Source organism: Astatotilapia calliptera, chromosome 15 (genome assembly GCF_964374335.1).
Source record: "Astatotilapia calliptera chromosome 15, fAstCal68.1, whole genome shotgun sequence".
NCBI lineage: Eukaryota > Metazoa > Chordata > Actinopteri > Cichliformes > Cichlidae > Astatotilapia > Astatotilapia calliptera.
In genome coordinates, this window is record NC_137436.1 from 10,824,611 (window position 1) to 10,847,564 (window position 22,954).

Consider the following 22,954-nt stretch of genomic DNA (forward strand, 5'->3'; position numbering starts at 1 on the left):
CTAAAACTAACATGGGAATGTGCAGCGAAAGAGAAGGAGGGGGCCGTATTAAAGAGAAAGAGACGGAGAGAGAAGATACATAAACACATCAAGTAGGATTTTAATAAGAAAAACAGAAAATATCCCACAGAAGCCCGGGACCCAGAGAAGCACAGTAACCTGAGCAGAGCCAGAGGGTGGATTAAGCTTCAAAGACAGCACAAGGGAAAAGCTTTAACAGCCATTTATACTGGATACACACACACAGGAGGGAAAATAAAACATACTGCACACAGCATTTTGTCCCAAGTTAAACAGAAAAGGCTACAAGGTGACACTGAGGGGGTTGATCTGTCTTCTGTGGCTTCCTGCTACAAGATTTATGGAAAAACTACATGCATTTTAAAATGTGCTGTGTACCTGCATGCATATACACATAGCATTTGGAGCACCTGGGTGGGGGGATCCCAGAGCTCATGATCAACTTAACTGTCATTTTTGTCTTATATGTCTAATACAAGTAGCTTTAAAGTTTATCCATATAAATTAACTCATGTACCTTACACATTCCCACTGACCTGTTGGCTTGCATTTAAAAGTGCACTCTATATGTATTTAGTGTTTGTCTATGCAACCTGATTAAACTTTTAAATAATGATTTTGGTTTATTACAACCTTGTTCATAGTTTTGACAATAGTTTCTCATCTTTATGATAAAGTACTACACCAAATACGATGATTCCGCTGATTTAAATACCTATGTATCAGTAGAACATCGTGTTAGCCAGGCATTGGCTGATGAGATTAGTCTCTGAATTCAAAGTTTGGGTGTTCTTACATCAATTTTGTGGTGACAATGAAGAGCTGAGGTTGTATTTTGTATTTCCTCATTTTTTCCTGGCATGAAAGTGGGAATAAATAACAACAATAACATCGCATTTCTATCCATAAAACTTGAATTATGCATGGTATAGCATGATACCATCAACTTGCCTAGCAACCACCTAAGAACAGACTAAAAATCACAGACCAAACATGGGCATGTACTTGCTACTGAAATCTAGGAACAATGTAGCAACGTTAGACTTGATGATCAGCTGAAAAAAGCAATTTAATGAACACAACACTGAACACAACTGCAGTAGCATGAGTCAGAGCAGGAAGTCAGTATGTAATGGATGTTTATGATTTACAGACGTAACGGTTAACTTCAAAAAAAGAAATATGAGTATGTCTAACTTGTGGGGCTTTTTCGTGTATATAATATTGTTGCCTGCCTGCTAGTATTAACTTGTTTGTAGCGATGCTGCAGTCATCAGCCTCCGCATATCTCCAGAGCTCGAAAAATAAGAACCCATGCTGAAAGAGAGATTAATCCTTTAAGATTTTAACTTGCGCTTGTGCCGGGGGTGTAATAATATACTTCAGTCGCTCCAAGATCAGACACACCAGGGATGATAAGGGCAAAAAAAAAAAATCAAAGTCAGAGCTACAGTGGCATGACAATTTGACTGCCCACAGTGATCAGAGAAGAGCCAGGGATAATTGTAGGAGTAATGTTGAGATCTAAGAAATTAAAGTGCATTTTTCTCTAGCTGAAAAGGGAGAAGGTAAGGGATACAGATGTGGGAAGGGTTATGAACATTAAAGTGATATTTTATTATTTTATACTTTAGTGATCCCTGTAGGGCATTTCTTTTTTGTACTACCCCTGTTCCACAGGAAGGTTAGGCTGAAAGTCAGGAAAGTGCACCATGAGCTGATGCCAGTACTCCCACTCCCCGCTTGCAAATGTACAGAAAAACCCCACAGAAAGGACTCTTATAGCCACATAACAGCCTGTGAGGGCCAGGTACAAGCAGTGGTCAAAGGGTGAGTGCCAATTTGGTATTGTTGTATGCTGAGCAAGAGCACTGTGCCCTGCTGCCCCTGTGAATTAAGGGAAGTGCATGAGGCTGTCAGATGGTGTGACAAGTAGGTGCAAAAGCGACAAATAAGTGAGAGGCAGCGCACAAGTCTGTGCCAGGACTCATTTGATGCAGCGTGAGGTGCTATAAACCTCCACAAAGCAATACTAGAGCTTCAGTGCAGATTACTACACTAATCAATGCGGGCAGAGAAACACAAGGCACACAAACACGCGTGCTCAGATGGATCTCTTAACATGAGCATTTACATCCTAATTACAAAATGTCATTTATTCAGCTGAACTACCAATTAGACCCATTTAACGAAGACATTTAGTTAATGTGAAAAATGTGAGTGTATGTATAGGAGAATGAAAGTAAATTAGTGAGAGATATAGCGAGAGTGTGTGTGTGTGTGTGTGTGTGTGTGTGTGTGTGTGTGTGTGTGTGTGTGTGTGTGTGTGTGTGTGTGTGTGTGTGTGTGTGTGTTTGTGTGTGTGTGTGTGTCTCTCAATTGATGAGTGGCCAAAATGCTCTCAAACCTTGAAAGAACTGTTTGAGGGTTAAGATTTGGTTTTAGGGTCCGTGTAGGAATTGGGATATGGGGTCCTTGCAGAGGCATAAGTAGAGTGTGTGTATACGTGTATGTGTGTGTTAGGTCAAGCAACACCAGGTGCAGCAGACTCTGATCTCAGGATGTGAAGCTTCTTATCAGCAAGCCAGTGCTGGAAAGTTTATCTCTATCCCTCATATCCTTCTCTTAAACAGATAGCATCTGTCTAAAACACTTCAACTAAAGAGAGGTGAGGAAGTTCTTGTCGTTCACATACCCCTCCCTTCAGCTCCCCTCCTAGTTTCACGAAAATTATGTTTTCCCTCTTTCTTCATTTCATCCCCCTATCTCATAGACATGCAGTCCTATGCGCAGCAATACTAGATAAGAAAAGTCACAGGCCAAAGTGTCTTTTAGTATGCAGGCACGTCTCCCGCTGCTGTTGTACTTCAATGCAAATGTTGCCCTATATTTCCCCTTCTGCGCAGTTCTTCACACTCTTTCCTTTCCCTGATTCGGTTTTTGCTCCGTCTCTCCGCCTAAGCTTGTTTATTGTTTGTCCTCTGTCTTTCATTTTGTCCTTTAGTCAAATTTATCTAGAAGTTCTTCCATGTGCATAGAAAACCCTCATAAATTACAAGTGTTATGCACAGTTTTAGAGTAAACAGAGTGAGTCTTGTACTGCAGTGAGACACACTGTTGCAGAAGAAGAACAAATAAAAGACACACGAAGTGCATGCCAACCATCTGAAATTCGTACTGGGACATCGTGTTAGTATTCACAACTGCACTGTCAACTAGTGTGTACTAAGAAGAAAGTATAAACTGTTGAAGTCACCTTATCAGTTTGGGGTTGACTTCAGTAGGCTTTCATCACGGCTGCTTGCTAGTCATCACTCATAATGCTTTTGGGTGTGCAAATGCTCTTTTAGCATCTGCATAATTGTCTGAGTCTGCCTGAAGAAAAACTTTGTCACATGACCATGTCCCACTGGTTTCTACATAAATGGTGAGGCAGACCAGAAAAACCATCTAGTGTAAGAAATTGAATGCCTGGCAAATAAAAACATTTCATAATACAGTACTTTCAACACAAAAACAACACAAAACATAAACACTGACAGAATTATAGAAAAATGTCTATAATGTTATATTAAAATTAATAATTAAATTATACATGTAATTATGTCCATTTTTATTGCATTATTACTTGTTTTCTATTTTGTTTTTTCCCCCCGGTGTATCAGCCCTCACTTTTCAGCTGCTGAGGGCTGCACTTTTGCTTTCCTGTAAGCTTTTACCAGGGCTTTTATTCAAATCATCCATTCCTTCACAGAACCATTCATCCATCCGCTTATCCAATTCAGGGTCACAATGAGACCATCTTAACTGTCGTGGATGAGAGGCGGGATACACCCCATCGCAGGGTTAACAAAGAGAGACAAACAACAGCACATTCACATTTAGGTTCACCAATTCACCAAGCAAGCACATCTTTCAACTTTGGGACGAACCTAGAGTAATAATAATAACTTTATTTATAAAGCGCTTTCAAACAAAGTGCTGTTCAACTATTTGACCTAGAGTAGACATAGAGAGCACCACACAAGCACCAAGAGAACATGCAAACTCCACACCGAAAGGTCCTAGCTAGGGTGGATTAGACCCAGAACCTTCTTGTTGTGAGCCAAGAAGTGCCACCATGGGGGATACATAAATATGTATACATAACAAAAGAAGAGGACATAAATGAGAAAAAAAAAAACCTCAATCTGAACATTATTTTCCCTGCGATTCTCAGGGATGTGTATACTATAGATCTGACCACTTGATACACTAAACACATTTAAACAGATGCTTCCTCTTACTATCTCGGTCTTTCCAGTCACAATGGGAAATGGAGACAAAAAAACAACAACAACAAATCGGAGCTTGGGAGAAAACAATTTAGCCTTTTTTTTTTTTTAAATGCTCTACCTTTATATACTCTGTACACATGTAGTACTTTGTAAAAGATAAAACGATAAAAATATGAGGAAAGATCAAAGGCAAGAACAAGAAAAGTGAGAGGAGTCAGGGAAGGTTATCAAGCAACTGAAAAAAAACTGAAGTAAAAGAGAGAAAAGCAAATACAAAACGATCAAAAAAAATCATGTTAGAAAAGAAAACTGGTGATAGAGGAAATATAAACCATGTATAAAATAGGTACACAAGTAAACAGATGAGAAGTACTAATAGGGGAAGCGAGAAATGGAATAAGACGCCACATAAAGAAAAGTGCACAGGGAGTTGGGGTGGCTTTGTGGCCTTCCATAATGGCCCGCAGCCAGTGCAATGATATAACGGGGCCATTAAATAGGGGATACAGGTCATTAGTTTGGCTGGCTACAGTGATAGGGGGAAGAGAGCCTGACAGCACACAAATAGCATCCACGCAAGATGGAGGAAGAGCAGAGATCAATCAGAGAGATGAGAGTGAGGAGGACAACAAAGACAGAGGGGTGCAGGGGGCAATGCAGACAGAGACGAAAAGGGGAGTGGCAACTGAGGTCTAAAGGGCAGAGTACCCTTTGAAAAGCCTGCAGGATGTGGGCAAGCTATGGGTGTGTGTGTGTGTGAGCGTGTGTGTGTGAGACTTAACATACTGTATATAAATTCATGTGATATAAAACTCTTTGACCTTAACCACTGCACCAGCAGTGGCACTGCATACATCACTATGGCCATTCCTTCATCCCACATTTCTCTGCGACCTTCAGCTGAACTTCTTTCAAGTCCCCTACTTTCCTTCACCCCTTTTCCTTACGATTTATACTGTATGTCTTTAAGCGGCAAAGCTCATTTAGACCCATACAAGCTCCGTATGTACATATACACAGAAACAATAGGATGTGTCTGCTCGTCACAGGTATTATTAAACCAACACTTGCCATCCTCGGTGCGCAAAAGGTTTAAATTTAGCCCTTGGGTGTAAAAATACCAATTATGATTCAGTGAAAGGTGCTAATCTAACAAATTCCAAATATCTCATCTTATTTTAAGTACAGCTATAACACCATTAAGGTAACAGGGAGCAGTCATTATCACCCACCATTTATTTCATAAAGCAGTCATTCTCTTTCTGTCAGGTGCAGATTATGTATATTGGCAGAGTTGGCAGAAGTGCTTATTATGATATGTTATGCCTACCACAGTACACTTTTATGGTGTTTCCCTGCATCATTGCTAACCATGACCCCTCTGGTAAAGCTAATGTGAGATTTACATTTTTTATTTTTTATTTTTTAAACATACACTTTTTTTATTGTTTAAACCTCAAATCAAGAGTCTAAGAACTTAGACTCTTTGATGGTTCATTATTTAGACTACCATCACTATAGACTACCCTGACCCGGGTGCCTGAGAACCATCACAAACAATTCAAGATCTGAAAACTTTAATATGAAAAACTCAATATTTCACATATTTACAAATCCTGTAATAATTACTGCAACACTGATTATGCCTGGCAAATTAAAAGTATTAGCACTGAACATGATGATAACTTAATCACAAATTACAGTATGTGTGCACTAAATTCAGTAGCACCAATTGCTAATAGCTCATAAAAGGTTTTAAATTGTCTCACAGAAACTTGTTGTGGTTTTGTGGACAGCATCTGTAAAATATAAGTGCACTCCTCTACCTTGCCTGTGCCCCATCCTCCACCCTATCTTTATTCCTTCACTGTCCTGATTTATGGTCCAATCCCTTTGTGCACTCATTCTCCTCTCCTTCACACCTCCTTCTCATGGCAACCACAAGGCGAAAACACACACTTGCCATATTACAAAGCAAGCTATGTGCTTACTCTAAAAGCATACAGTTGAACTGTGGTGTGTGTTTGACCATGAATGGGTAAAGAAAGAGGAAAGGGAGGTGGTAAATGCAGGGTCGTGTTTACAAAAACCCTAAAATCTTCGCACAACTGATCATCTTTCTGTTCATCTCCTGTGCAGTCATAGCATACTCGCTTAGTTTGCCGTTTATAACTTGATTTCACTAATCAGTTATTAACATATTACGAGAGAACAGTAAGTGTGGGCTTTTTGATTCAAAGACAACTTTCTCTTGGTAACAAATGAATACCGAGGAGCTGAACTGAGTGGGAAATCTCTGTAACCTGCAGAGGAGGCCATTTCAACCTGGCCCAGAAAATTCTGCGGTACAGTCCTTTTACACACCACTGGTTTTTGCTGCAGTGTCCTGTATTATGCACCCATCCCTCTATCCTTCCATTTTTCTTACTCTCCACCCCTCCAGCTCTCCCCCACCACCACCACACACTTAAACTGCAACTGAGCTGATTCTTATCCATTGTCTCTCAAGCCAATACTTTGAGCTAAAAGGGGATAAGTCAGGCTTGTATGTGAGGGGAGATAAGACCATGGACCACATGCACACAGCGAATAAAGAAAAATTAAAATCACATATTTATCAACTCAATCACAGTAACATCACATGAACAGGAGCTAGTAATCTTTTACTTAAATGATACAAAGATTGACTTAGTTTTTGCTTGGGTATTTCCCAAAGTAAATCCATAGATGTGTCTCTAAAATAATAAATATTTATAGTTCATACTCTGCAGGCTAAGACAGTGAACCTTTTGAGGAGTGCGTGTTAGCCCACACGTGTTTCCCCTCCAACCTCTGCACACAAAAACATCTCACTTCCCAGCAAAGACCTGCACAACAGGCTTCTACAATTAGATCACTTGCAATTATCCATTCAGCACAGATATTATATGCGGAGATGCTCAGGATAAAGGGTGCAGACAGGATGGGGAACAGCTGTGAGGAGATGATGAAGGGAAAAGGTGAAAATGGTGTTGATTAAAAAAAAGAAGAAGAGTTTAAAGTGATTTGGTTAATGTCAAGGTATCATTGCACGAGTGGGAAAAGAAAGAGACCAAAGTGAAGATTGGAATGTGCAGTCTACCGTCTATCTGTGTTTAAAATAAAAACCTATAATTCTGCACAAAAAACGAAACAATTCATTGCCTTGTTTAACAAAAAAAAAAAAAGTCTCTGGTTGCATTCACAGAAAAGTTATAAGTGAGTACAACTGAGTGAGCATTTTACCGTCTCTGTCAGTGACAAGGCAGCAGTTACAGTAGCATTGTGCAAAGCCATAAACACACCGCTGGCCCACAGGAAATCGATATGGCGCCTTGGAGCATGGTATTATACTGCTATGATTCTCTCCCCTTTTAGTTTGCAATGCATTCCCCACTAGATACCCTATTGTGTCATCCTGCCTACCCTTTCTCAGGATAACCTAGATTACCTGACAGTCCCACAGATGATCACATTCCATTTTTGTTACTGCTAACAGAAGCTACAGTCTAACCACTGGATTTCTCCTCACATAAAAACTTTATTGGGTAAAGAAACTTTTTTTTATTACTGGCCTGGGTTTTCACCACCGGGAGGGTTGGAAAATTTGTGTTTAATATTAGTGGAGGAGATTCAGTTTAATCATCCAACAGGCACATTTACACATACACAGAGCTGTCTTACAGACACACAAATCAAAGTAAGAGAGACAAAATCAGAAATTCAAAAAGAATGGGATGTGGTGTGTGAAACGGCTCGTGTGGATACAACACTCACGTTCCTCTTCTTTGGGGTCCAGCTGTGTGACACTGATGGAGAGGCGGTCCACGCGCTCCTGCAGGGAGTTGACCCGGAAAGAAAAGGAGTGTGCTTCATTGAAGAGCTCTCCGAACAGGTCCTCTGCATATTTACCTAGGCACACACAGAATTGAAAAACAGAGATGAAAATAAGTACTGAAATGGACTGAGTAGCTTGATTAAATATATTTATTTTAAAGATATTAAGAGCCGAAAGGTATTCAACTGGTGGCTGTGGAGGTAATTTTTATGTAAAGCGAACTTCCTGTTGCACTTAAGAAACCAGATGAGATGATTTAAACTTTGTGACACGGCTGCTGGAAACAACCATTAGAATATCAGCAACAATACTCAGATAGGCTGTGGTGTTTAAATGACACTCAGTTTCTTGGAGTGTGTCTTCTGCATACCGTGGCTATAATGAGTGGGTATTTGAGGTACTGTTTCTTTCCCTTTGGCTTAAAACAGTCACTGTCCTCTGACAGTCAGATAACAGACGCTCATTGGCTAATTTCTCTTTTTTGGACCATTCTCCGTAAACCCTAGAGATGTTTGTGTGGGAAAATTGCAGTTTCTGAAACGCTCGCACCAGCCCATCTGGCACCAAAAGCAACACCACCTTTCACTTAAATCATCTTTCTTCCCCATTCTCTATTTTCCACTGAAGGCAATGGATTGTTTTGCAATTTTAAAGAAAAATGTGCAAATCTTCTCCAAAATTCAGTGGATTCCCTCTTTGTCTCTGTTCAACTGCTTTACCAGTTTTCATGGAATTTGGCACCATAGCTTTTGCATAGTTTTTCTGACAGACAGACAGACAGACGTCTTTCCTTTGCCTGAGCTGTGCAGTTAATGATAGTAGGGGAAACACTGGCTCACTGGTGAGGTGGAAAGCCATTAGGGACATAAAGGTGCTGCCTGACTGCTTTGAAAGAGACGTAAGCATTGATGTGTGATAACAAAATTTAATTAAAAAAAAAAAAAAGAAAGAAAGAAAAAATGGTGTAGATTAAGCCAGAATGATAAAACTATTACTTTCTGCCAACATTTTCTTTATGCTAATACATTTCAGCCAGGTTCACTTATACATCAGCGTACATCCCAGTTTCTGCCCTACTAAATGTAGGCAGTGATTTTACATTATCACCCACCATTTATTTCATGCACTGAATTAATTTTTTAGCTTCTATAAAATGAAGTGGATTCATGCCATGGCCTGTGAGTCATAAACATATGCTGCAATATGCAAAATGTTTTCTCAAATTTCCCAGCACGAATGAATTCATCACAAACTATGGCGACCAAAATATACTGTGAATGAGATGATTTACACTCAGGCATGTTGGTAGATTTTTAGAGCACATACTACTTAAACTAGAATTGTGTACAGTGCAAATATCTCAGTCTTTAACTATGGAACAACCTCACTGCCAATATAAACAAATTTCATAAAAGTTATTATACTTAAAGGAAGCAAGTCTGTGTATGTATAGTGTGCCGTGTCTGTTTAAATTATGAAAGAACACATGTGTCTGTACACGAGTGTCCTCAGGTTACTGACTGAGGCTGCTGAGCTGGCGGATGACGTTGGCCAAGGAGATGTTAGTCACACATTCCAGCTCGTTCTTGATGTTTCTTGGCAGCACCGTGTGGCACAGGTGCCTGGGCTCGATGGTGCGCTTCACCAGCGGCATCCTTCTGCTGAGAAACTGCTACCTGATAGAGGAAGGGGGGGCAGAAAAAAGAAAGAATACAAAACTTCAGTGAATCAATTCTTGTCATAAATCTACTTTTGCTATTTATTACACCTTCAAATATAAGAGGTACAGAAAACGCAGTCTTCACTCACACCCCGACTGAGAGAACGAGAGAGATGGGCTGCAGGGTGAATATGAAAAAAGACACGTATAGAAATGGAAATAACTGTGGAAAAGGGTCTCAAGTTATAGAAAATGCAGAAAAATAGGACACAAGTAATGTTTTGACATTGCCAATAGCCATGTTGCCTCATCTGTTTCACTGACGTCCCGCTGTCTTGTTCTTTTCATCATGCATAGCCTGCATAACACACCTCAGCACTTTGTCTGCCCACTCAACCATGCTAATGGCATTAAGGCTGCACTGAGAGCTGCTAAGGCTCACATCTCCTCCTGTCAAACTAACACAAAAAAGAAGGACAGCTGGGTAAAACCACAGAACACAGCGATGATACACACCCACGACTACTCACTGTTGTGTCACCTAAAACACCCTTTCACCCCCAAAACTATACGAGAGGTGTTAAGCAGTACAAAGGTATAAAGTGTAACACGTGGAGTATGCTTAAAGTTCACTCCGTTTATCTTGGTTTGTTTTTGACTCATAACCTGCCGGTGACCAGGTTTTCTCCCACAAACAGCCCCTCCCCTCCTGCTGCACCCAAACCAGGTCATTTCATTTCCCTATTAATACATTCACTATTAAAGCGCATGAGTGCTGTCATTCACTGAAGTTTATATCTTTACAAACACAGACAGGTGTTTGACTTTGTTTTTTATTCTTTATATTTAATAGAAACACTGCTGGGTAAAAGTCTTGATACACCCTACGTTTCTTTATATTTTTGCTAGGAAAATTTGAAAAATTTGGAGCAACGATTTTCTCAAAAACACTGGGAAATACTGTACACTGCATGCGGCAAAAACAGAATTTGAAGAATTCTAACAAGATTGAATATTTTTTATGACCGCCTTTAGTCTTCAGCACAGCCTGAACTCTCTTAGGCAAGCTTTGTTGTCATTTTCAAGAATAGCTCTCCAGGTTTCTTGAAGGACATTCAAAACGCTTCTTTGGATTTTTGGCTGCTTTTTGTTTCGTTCTCTTTCAAGATGATCCCACACTGGTTAAGTAATGCTAAGGTCCAGGTTTTGGAGAAGCCAATCAATGACTGATCGTATTCCATGTAATAAAAAAAGAGACCAGTAGCTAAACATAGCCATTCGCTAGCATGATACAAATTGTCATATATAGGAGTTATGAAAATAAGGAGGAAACAAGGACCAGCAATAGCAAGTAAAGAGGGCTTAATGCATGTCTCCCTTAGTGACCAATATGTGCAATTTCTTAAAGATCAAGTACTCAGATGAACCAGCGGACCAACTGACAGGTATGGTAAATGGCCTGTATTTGTATAGCGCTTTACTAGTCCCCAAGGACCCAAAAGCGCTTTACACATCCAGTCATCCACCCATTCACACACACATTCACACACTGGTGATGGCAAGCTACATTGTAGCCACAGCCACCCTGGGGCGCACTGACAGAGGCGAGGCTGCCGGACACTGGCGCCACCGGGCCCTCTGACCAGGTATGGACAGTGATTGACATGTGATGTTTCCAGTGCCCCAATATATTATTAGAAATGCTTCCATCATTGAGGAATAATCACAACTCTTCACTGTAACCATAGAAATGTAAGACCAGAATGTATCCTGGCTAAGGATGGTAAGATGAGAGCGAGAAGGTCCAGAAAAGACTGTGCTGAGGTGAGTCATCTAGGATTCATCTTAAATGGGAGCATCAGTGTCCATAAAAGGAAAAACCAACAACATGTGCCTCTTTTATGTGTTGCTGAAATGGTTTGAAAGAAGAGTGGAAGTGATGTTAAAATGACACAAACCCAAACATGGTGCCAATCTCTGCCCACCACTAAAATAACAAGAGATCTTCTCCACTTCAGAGATCCTTTGAGTGTACACACACTCACCATCCGCCCCTCACTGGGAACAACTCTTGACAGAATGGACACTTGTCAGAATCCAGATGTCTTCAGAATATCAAATCTACCTGCCAGCTGTTACCATGTTGACCTTTAACAAGCAGGCAGAGCAGTACTACCCAAAGTAGCATGTAGGAAGATCATCTTGAAATGCACATTTCCAAGGGAAACGCATGCCATAAACTATATTCTCATATGAAAAATATTTGCCACTTGAACATTTTGAATGTACATTCAACTCTGTTTAGCTTCTACTGGTTGTCAGACAACTGGCTCAAACCTAACCCAAATAATTCAACACCTAGTCTGAGGCTTTTTACTTTACTAAAGATTAAACAAATGAGCCATAAAATATAAATGAATTAATTCATTGCTAAGAGGCTCAGAAGTGTTGATAGGTAGGGCTAGGCAGATCATGCCTTTCTCCCGGCTTCTGGTCTTTGTGTTATGTAAAGCTGCCCAGCTGCTGCTGGCAGCTTTGTAAAGACTATGAGTCCACTTTTCAAAATGTCAAACTCTTCATGTCCAAAACAGTAATATTTGTCATCTTAATTTATAGTCTCTTCTGAAAATTAAGCTGCATCTCCCTAAACGTTCCTTGTCAGAACTCTTTAGTATGAGTGCTGTGCTCCTTAAAAAAAAATAACTCCATCTCTTATGCAGTTTTCACATCAGAAATCAATAACACATTTATTTATCTATCTATCTTTAATTAGTTTATGTGCAAAGTAAGTCACTTTAGATTGTATATACTCAGCATATCAGAGAGGTTCAGTGAGAAAATGGGCAGACACGCTCACACACACACACACACACACACACACACACACACACACACACACACACACACACACACACACACACACACACACACTTTGTAACATGTGGGTTTATTTCAAAAGGGAAGTTAGTAAAAAAGAGTTTAAAAAAAGATACGTTTTTTTAGTTATTAAAATGACCTGTGAAATTATAAAAAAAATACTGAGTTAAGTTAAATGAATCTGGGAGAAAAAAAACAAATTCAATGAATTTAAAATACATACATACCTGGATAAAAAAAAAAACAAAAAAACAATAGGACACCAACAGTCTTCAATTGGCCTTCCCAGAGCACAAAACTCAACATTACTAAAGTGTCGGATCTCCTTGAACAGCCAAAGAAGAGATTTGAACGTCTTTCAAGAAGCCTGGCGAACTATTCCTGACGACATCTTAAAATAAATGACAAGAAAGCTTGCCTAAGAGAGTTCAGGCTGAAGAAGTTGAAGAATAGAGATGGTCATATCAAATATTGACTTTCAAGCTTGGTAGAATAGTACAAATTCTGCTTTTGCCTTATATATTTTATTCCCTTGTAGTAATTTTCCTGGCACTAAAAGAATAAAGAATAAACGAGGGGCTGCTCAAAACTAAAACAACTGTTAATTTACATTAAATAAATCAGAAAAGGCCAAGAGCCTATATGATTTTTTTTTTTTTTTAAACAGTGAATGTGTTGTCCTTTTAACAACCTTCCTTCTAACCAATCACAAGAGTTAGTTTTTTTAAGCTGACAGAGAACAGGTTTGTTTAAAGGGGGGATTAAAAGCAAACAGTGACAGAATATTAAGTTTCCAGACAGCAGCGAAATAACAATGAGAAACAGGAGAAACAAACAATTTTTGGCAGAGGCGGGAGGCGTGCACAATCTCAATATTAGTACTTTTATTTTCATCTGCCTTTTTAAACAAGTACGGCAAGGATGACAGACTTGATTTTGATTGTATCGAAAACAAAGCAGCAGTAGATAAAACAACACAAAAAAAAGCACAAAAAAAATAGATGGTAAGGGATAATACTGATCCTTCTTGGTGTGGGCATTTCAAATAGTAGCCACTAACAGTTTTCTTTGCTCTCAAAAACAAATTTATGAACGATTTAAAAATACTCTGCTCAACGATTTGGTCAAACTGAAGCGGTTATGAATTTCAGTGTTTCAAAGTCACCAATAAAAATCAAAGTCAATGAAGAGATTCACTTCTCTTATCTAGCTTTAATCTTGTTTTCCAATAAACACGGACAGAAGGAGTGTTGATCTAGTACAGGCAAGCAAGGTTACTGCATTAACTTAAAATAAGTTGGCACATCATTAGTAAGTAAACACAGTTAACTTCACATTGCCTTGCTTTTCAGTCAGTGTCTTGCCACACTGCATGAGCTTGGATTGTGATGAATGACTGCAGCATACAGTACATACTGCCTGCTGACAGGATATGAAATAATTTAGGACTGCCGTCCATGATGGAGGAAGATATTCTCTACCCACACATGATTACTCACAAACTGCTAGCACACACTTTCATTCTGCGTTTTTACACTTACGTTTCCATATTATATGGTGGCATGATGATGTAAGTATATGACAGCATTGCTCCTGTTAGAATTTCTTCAGTCATATATACAATCTTGGTTGTGATCAAGAGATAAATTGGGAAAATATAAGAGAAGAAAAACAAAGAAGGGCTGACGGGACAACTGCAGGGCACTAAGCTCAAACATATTCACATTTAGAAAACTAACATAACTATAAATATTGTCCTGAATGAGATAAGGGGTTTGATAACAGGTCGGTCACGCTAGAGTAAAAATTAGATGGCATCCTCCTTGTGACTAGGAAAAGTTGGTGGTTGTTTTGACATTGCATTGAAATGGTTCAATTTCTACAAAAAGTGCTGTAGTAACGGCATTACTATTTGCACGGGAACATCTAAATTTCTGTTTCAGAGCTATGAGGTTGTGGATAGACACTGAATATAAGTAGTTAATGTCCATTTCTGTGAATGTTGATGGCTATTTAATCACACTTAATGGCAAGATTATCACAAACAGGCTGCATGTAATTGCTAACTTGACCTCATTCAATCACAAACTGATAGCAGACTGACTTCATACTATTGCGGGTTCATTACAGTCTTGATTCACCAAACTCACTTTAAAGATAGCAACTGACTGCAAGTGGTCGCAGACCTGGTACCCAGTTTCAAAGGCAATGAGATCACAATTTCATTAAAGACGGTCACAGTAATTATGGTCATGCTGTGGCCTCCAAGCAGTTTTTCCAAGTGTGCCACAAAACTAACATTCAGATTAAATAAAGAACTCAAACATGGTGATTATACTCTGGAGTATAGAGACACTATAGACAGAAAATTATTCTTGTTATAGTTCTTCAAAGTCTGACTGAAGTTTGCCTGCAGGGCGCATGCATAGTTAGTGTAATGTAATGTAAAATCTCAGCATATGAATCAACCTGGATGCTTGCTCAGAGACTTGCACTGGGTGAAATTTACGTCACCCAGGCCCAAGCAGAGCCCATAAAAACAGCTGCGTTAACGACAAACCACCGAATAGGAGATTTATTGAAACACCCCCCCCAAAAAAACCAATACAAAACAAAGCAAAAAAGTGCTCAACACCCTGTTAAATAATGAATGCTCATCTTGAATGGTTAATCTTATGAAAAGGATTGAAGCATTTTCAAATCTGAGAGTCAACGGTGTGCATTTTGTGGGATAAAATGCTATAGGCATACGGATACAGTATATTTTGTTGTCATTCAAGCCCTGAGGAGATGATTGTCCTAAAACTGAAAGGCAAAATTGTAGGTTCAGCAGAAGAGATAATTTCTATGGAGAAAGTACAGTTCACATGACAGAAAAATTATTGTGTGTGCATTTTTCTGTTTCAGATTTGGTCTTTGTAATGTGTGGCATAAGCACAATGAGTTGCAAAATCTAAAATCTTGTAATTATCTTAGACTTTGATTCACTTTTACGTCTAAGTATCAAAGTATCGAAATAGTTTTCACACAAGTATTCTTAGATTTTTGACAATGCTGCACAATAGCTGTTCAATGAAAGAAACGTATGTAGATGACAAAACTGACAGCTCATATTAAGGAAATATTACACTGCTCCATTTTCTCTTTTATCTTGATTCAATCAGGAAGACACTGGATAGGTGTTTGAGAGAGTGCCACGGTCTCTCTATACTTTTTCTCTATTGGGATGATTACTACACATATACGCACACAACAAATTAACATTCATGTGATTTTACTTCCCCCCCCCATCCCATCTACGGACTAGTCAATCCCTGTCAGCACACCCTTTGGCACTCTGCTACTACTTTTATGGCTCATTCATCTTGATGGGAGGGCGCGGGGGGTGCTTCCCGCTGTCACCTATCACCATAGCAACAGCTGCAGTGGGATGTCATCGGTCACTTTATAATATCGCACGTTAGGCGGGGGGCAGGAAAAGGGAAGAGGAAGTGAATGGGTCAAGATCACAGTGACACTTCGCAACAACGATAGCACTTGATGAATAAATGCAATATGAGTGGGAGAACAAGCCAGAGATCAGGGATTGCTCATCCATTGTGTACAGGCACAAAGTGGGGTGAGGGACGGCACATGCCAGGAGAGAGCTAGGGGCCTCCTCTGGTGCAGCTCGTTGCACCCGAACAATGAGTCCAACTGAAGGCTCTAATGAATCCTAATGGAGTATTTACTCACTCACACTGCAGCACAATATAGCTCCCGACCCCTCAATGTGGAGCTAGTCAAAGACCTTTTATGTGGAGGGTTTTCAGAACTGCCAGACTACACCATCAGATACACTATGAGATAAGAGTGGATAAAAATGTAAGAGAAAACAAGATGATTTTTGTGTGTTGGTAAATTATACAAGGAATTTTAAATGAATACAAAGAAACCTCAGATAAGACAGAATTTGCATTTCTTTACAAAAAAAACAATAAAAATCCAGCGTTGATCCAATTTGCTGAGTCTTAGTTTGCCATTAGTAGCTGCATCAGAGTAGTTTGGGGAAAAAATAAATATATATATTTAAAAAAAAGAAATATTTTTAAAAAATAAATAAATAAAAATCACAAGATGACTAAAGTAAGCTGCGATAAGGAAGCCAGCCAGTGGTAAGGAAAGCAAATTGCCTGGGTCTCAAGAGAGATCTCATCATTAAGTGATGTAAAATTCATGGTCTGAACTCTGATTTTTCTGCTGGATCACCATGAAACAGAATCCAACACAAGGCACACATAGAGAGTCTGCATGCGCTCATGCACTGATTCTAAATGTAACTTTTTTGAAATTTCCAAACAATATGCAATTTCCTATTTCATCCACAAGCGTACTGACCTAAGTACGAAGAAAAGAGAAATATTCGGATCCTCTTTGTTAAAAAGATTTTTTAACAGTTGATTTCTAGGATTAACAGTTTGACTGAGCTAGTATGAACTTTGGTTGATGTTTTTTGGGGGGTGGGGGTGGATAAACAAAATGTTCATTCTACTTTCGTTCAACTTAACACTTCCCTATGACGTGGTGATCAGTATCCTTGGAACTGTAGCTTGCAGTAACAGCATGGTATTGAGTAAAATCCAAGCTATAATTAAAATCTACGCACCGGATGAAACCTCTGCATTCCTAGTATGCTAATAAAAAACATCTTTCATCTGTACATTACACATAACACTTTTCTATTTCTGAAGCAACATAATTCAGTACTTCTTCAGACCATCCTATTTGTGTGCTATCACATTAAATGCACAGAAAAGAAACTGCAATTGAGTTAGTATCTACATGCTGACATCCAGTCACCTGTGGAGGTCAACAATTTAGCTAATGAATCTGGCGTTCTAAATCCAGCATAATAGTTATACCACTGGCACCATCTATAGGTGTACGCCTATAGATGGTGCCATCTATTAGGAAACAAAACAAAACTCTCATACTGACAAACTGAACCAATCTGTTAGACTCTGTTTTGAAGATTTCCTGTGTACTGATGTTTCCAGGGAGGATCTTTGCCAGTTAAGGCACTACTTTGCACAGGAAGTATAATGAGGGATTTCTCGTGCTCACTGCACAGATCTACGATTTCTGTGTCAGTGACATCTTACTTTCTTTTTGCATTGATCCTGCTGCAAATTAAAAATGACAAATTAGCAAGACAGAGTGTGCTGCTAAGCAACAGCCATAGTGACATGAGCATTCGAATGAATGGTCATGACCAGGTGTGTTTAAAACTAGCTACAAGTTTGGTTGGTGCAGCTCATAAAGTCTGTAGACAAGTCTTAATAGATAGACCAGTCACTGCAACCAGCCCTTGGGATTTAAAAATGCAGCTTCAGAGCATTTTGATTCTTACAGCTTAAAAATTAATGCATTTTCTGTGTCAAATTAGCCTGAACATTTTGTCCTTTGTTCAGTGACTCTGGGAACTACAGCTGTATTCTTAGAGTTCTCTATGAACTAAGAACAGCTGCAAACATAAAACACGGGCATATAATCAGTGAAGCTGGCACAGCCTCAGCAAGCCAATGGCACTGGGTTAGGAGTTCAAACTGGCAACGCTTAATAACAGCTGGTTTAAGTCAGTAATGCAGATTTGCAGTGCAAGAAAGCTACTGCAGTTCATTTTCCAAAGAAAACATAGGCAAATAAAATAACTGGGCAAAGCTGAGCTCAAGCTCTATCAACAGGTCTGTTTCTTCCTTTAGCCTATTTAAAAAAACAAAAAACATTTTTAACAGCTGCAGAGGTTAACAGGAGCAGTACTATATCTGGCTCATCATCCAGCTATTAATTTTTTAAATGCCATTTGTTGTGACTGAAATTCTCTTTGCAACACATTTTAAAGCAGCTGAAATGTTGTTACATTTTTAACATAAAGAATAAAATTCTGAATTCACTTTGTTCTTTAGGCAGTAAAGTAAATCAGAGGGTACAGAGATGGAACAAAAAGACAGATTTTTTTCAAATCAGTGATAAAATACTGAAGGAAAGAGGGCCTAATGTTAAAATCAATACCACTGAGGATTTATTAGGTGACCTATCTAAGCTGGACACCTCCCCTTTAGCCAGAGTGTCCAGGGTTTAATATGCTTCAAAGAAAGTGCTTATCAGATTATAGAGAATCAAATCTTGGGGTTAAGAGCCTGCTTCAGACAACTTTTGTGACATTCTGAAACAGAAAAACCAGCGAGTCTGATGCAAGATGCCTACAGACTTATAAAAAGAGTGCCTGTTCAAGCAACCCCCTATTAAAGCTTTGCTGCAGTTGGTGGGAACAGACTGTCAAGCCTGACAGATGAGGTGAGTAGCCAGAGGAGCGATCATATGTACAAAATGAAACAAAATGCACAAATACCCTGATGATGTTGCAATCTTCTGACAGCAACCTACGAGACCGGTGGAGTTTCTCATCAAAGCATGTATTCAAATAGCAGGCCCGCATCACAAGAATAACCGCATACATGCATCAGCCCCTGCTCCCCACCCTCAATTCTTCAACTCACCCATCACAGCAGATCACGTTGGCAGAATATATCATGGCATGCGCCAGTGTGTCATCCTCCCAATTAAAATTATGCATCAGCAGACCCCCATCCCCCTTCTGGGGTGAGTTGTCACCTTGCAGGCCCTCACCAGCATGGTGCTTTAACACACAGACACATAGAGACCTCTTGTTGTCGGGCTATAAATACACCTGCAGCACCAGTGCTGTCACTTTTGGCTCACACAGCTATGCTAACTAGGTTTGCTGGTAGTGGGAAACTTTAGAGTGCTTGTGGCAAGGGATAAGGGAAGATAATAAGCTTATTTCCTCGTCTCAATAACTGAATTTCTGACTGCACCATTTCTCATGTTATCCTGTCTGATATGCTGTATTACTTGCAGATAAACAAAAGCTTTTCCTCCATAGTGGTGCAAACTTTATTTCAAACTGAAGGCTTCCTTGGTGGTTTTCCCTCATCTGAGCTCAGCTGTTTGGACCCCGGGTCAATCTGTGGACTTTTTTCATGTACACTTAAGCAAGGCAGTCATTTACCATGATGCCCTGCATATCCTTTTGATCAAGGTAAGCATCTTGGAACACTGGTATTCAAATGATACATATCCACTCGCTGGCTGACTTTCTGAGCTGTACTGATGCTGCCTGGTAGCTGTGAACAATTTTCAAGAGTTGTTTCAAACAACAACAAAAAACTGCAGTTTGTGTTTGTTAAGAATGAACAATTTCCATCTAATATAACATTGAATTGATTGTAAAGGTCTTGATAATAATCAATAAGTAATTGAATCGTCAAGCATAAACAATTTCTAATCTTGAATATGCACATAGGCCCAAAAAAACCCTCCAGATTTTGTTGTTTCATTGGTTTTGGCATGTACTACTCCCTTTACAAAATAGCGGCTGTATAATGGGTTCCTTAATCCGCCACACACACACACACACACACACACACACACACACACACACACTGCTGTGCAAGTTGTTCGCCTGCCAATGATGCAATTAAAGGGAACTCGTTCTAGCCCGCTCTAAGACCTCAACCACAACTGCCCCTAGAGGATAGCAAAGAACCGAAACGTTCCTGTCATCAAGCGTTATCTGTCGGTGCGCTTGTGAAGAGAAGTCACTGACTCAACAGTGAGTTTCCGTCCACTATTCTTTACATTCAAAATCTTATTCAATGAAGAACCTTACACTGACTGAGCAGCTGGACACAGGCCACATTGTGATTGGTTACAAAGAGATTTGATCCCTTTGGACGTTCATTTAGCAAACATGCTTTATCCTACTGTAAGACGTGCACAACTAAATATTCATGGACATCTGTGTGCCAGCGTCAATGAGTAAAGTGTCTGATGAACAAACAGACTCAAAGAAGTTTATCTGCTGAGTGCACAGAAACCCACTGGTATGAATAATGAAAGCCCGCTGCTCAATTATAAATGTCTGCATGCTTGCACTGTGCAGCTGCGCTTGTTTGGCCTGTGAGGGAAATTTCATTATACTAACTCCCTTGTTGTTCATACAGACGTGAAGGACATGCACACACAGTTACCAGAGCAGCCACCCCAGTCAACTTAAAACTAAAAACACTAACATTTAAAAAGGAAAAAAAGAAAGAAAAAATTACCAAAAACTAGAAGCACATACAAATTTACAAGCCCAACACAGAGTAGATATATTTGATCCAGCTTAAAAGCTGGTTGGGAGGGCAAAATAAATAAATCAAAACCATTTTCTCACTTTGGAGAGTGAGAAAACGTTAGACATTAAAATAAAAGGCATTTGACCCGATTAATTTTACGTTTTTGTTGCCTTAATATTGACTGGCCATTAGTAGGTAGCCAGTTCCTGTAGAGATCCACTTCCCTGTAGTCCGATTCCTTGGAACCGTTAGTCTGCCTGCCTCTCAATCTCTCTTATCGGTTCTTGCACTCTTGCTACGATCTTGCTCCTCTGTGACGGAGGAAAATAGTGGCACAGTTTACAGTGTGGATATGGAGATTACTTTTAATTTAATTGCAAAAAAGGACGAGTGCCTTGGTAAAGCAGGAGCACCTGCACAGCTAGCACGCAAACGCTAAGCTAGCCAAGTGAAGTTAAAGCTGAGTAAATGCTGAATCGCCATTCACGGTGAAGCCAGCCACTGCTGAACTTCAACACGTAATAAACTAATGATCAGTCAGACTGCAGCCTCTGTTTCTACCTGGTCATGTTTCTACAGTCGAATCACCGTGACGACGCTTTGAAGTCCCTTTGTGCTGGTTTTAATTTTTGATTTATGCTCTTGGCTTTGGGTTCATACTTAAATACTAAGAGAAAGATATACATGTTCTCATGCGGATAGGGATTTGTGTTGGTGTGTGGGGCTGTAGCCTGTAGGTTTATATTGTTAAATGGTTATTATGAGACAGTGTGTTTCAGATCATTTTACAGAGTAACATAAAAGTAACGTAACGAGTCATATAACGAATGTCTTTCTCCTGGTGTAATTAAGTAATGTACTGTATTACTTTTAAGTGTTCTGTATATGTGTAATACCTTTTTTACTTTACCTTTTTTGAGTAATGACCCCACACATCACAACAAAGAGGGGAAATACCTCTAACATGCACAAACATTCGACTAAGCGACACATAAGTTGTATCAGTGTAACAATGTAATGTCTTTGATGTGCTGCGTAGAGATGGTGGTGACTGATAAATTATATCAACAATGGAATTGGAATCGCAACATTCTTATCAATTCTCATCTGTTTGGATGGTCTCCAAACGTCACATTTTAGTGATGATAGGCTCAGCTCTGTAGGAGTGACTAACTCTATGATTTCCTAAATAATAACAGTGATGTTGCAATAAGATGACAATGACATAAAAAATAATCAACACCTAGCAAGAGCTGTTGTTTTATGTTTCACTAGTGCAGCTCTCGTTCAAGAAAAAGCTAGATCAGAACAGTCCAGCTGTCAACAAAACACACCACTGATTAGACCTACCAATATTTGGTTGGAATCCTCAACACTCTTGAACTACAATCCAGATATAAAACATTATCTGGCCTGGTTTTCCACACATAGGCTAACATTTATTCTCACACAGCACGCATTTGGACTACTTTTGGCACCTCGGGCTCAGTTTGGTTGTCACATTTCGATACACAATGCTGTGGGGTGAAGTCTGACAGCCCTTGGAGGTCCCCTTACGGGCTGGTGTGCCATACGGTTGAGTGTCATGCCATTTCACAAGCTGCATCTCTGACTGTTGTAAAAGTGTCACAGTAAACAACATTTAGCCAAAATATAGACTTCCAAACAACTTCAAACTCGACATCGCACTTCCTTGGATCAAAAGCAAGACAGATGCCAAGTGAGAAATGGATCAATTGTTGGGAAAAGTGAAGAACAGAGACACCCACCCACCCAACAGATTCTTGCTTTACTAGATTACTGGTCAAGTAAAGCAGTTCCCTTCGGTTCAGAAACCCAGGTGCTGCTTTATTTCTTTTCAGCATGTCATTGTAACACCAAGGCTTATTCTCATCTTCTCTAGTGTTGGTCTCATTCTTTTTGTGACTTCTTGAACTCTTCTTCTTGTACTAAAGACATAATTTTAATATTCTTTTACAGTCTTTTTATGTTTCAGTTTCAGACAATGAAATCACTCACTGATGGTAACATCTGCTATGGCGTCGTCCTTGACGTCTGCACAATTTGTGGAATGGGAGAG

General features: G+C 39.5%; 1 protein-coding gene across 4 annotated transcripts in view; it reads right to left on the reverse strand.

The window, feature by feature from the left end:
* Positions 1-22,954, reverse strand: part of wasf1 (WASP family member 1) — a 62,237-nt gene that overhangs the window by 22,809 nt on the left and 16,474 nt on the right. For all 4 annotated transcript variants that reach the window (XM_026194014.2, XM_026194016.2, XM_026194015.2 and 1 more), the window contains exons 2-3: positions 9,676-9,830; positions 8,094-8,228 (exon numbers count right to left, since the gene is read on the reverse strand). In XM_026194014.2, the coding sequence (XP_026049799.2) occupies positions 8,094-8,228; positions 9,676-9,808 (268 nt within the window). In that variant the 5' untranslated portion in view covers positions 9,809-9,830. The remainder of the gene's footprint in view (positions 1-8,093; positions 8,229-9,675; positions 9,831-22,954) is intronic.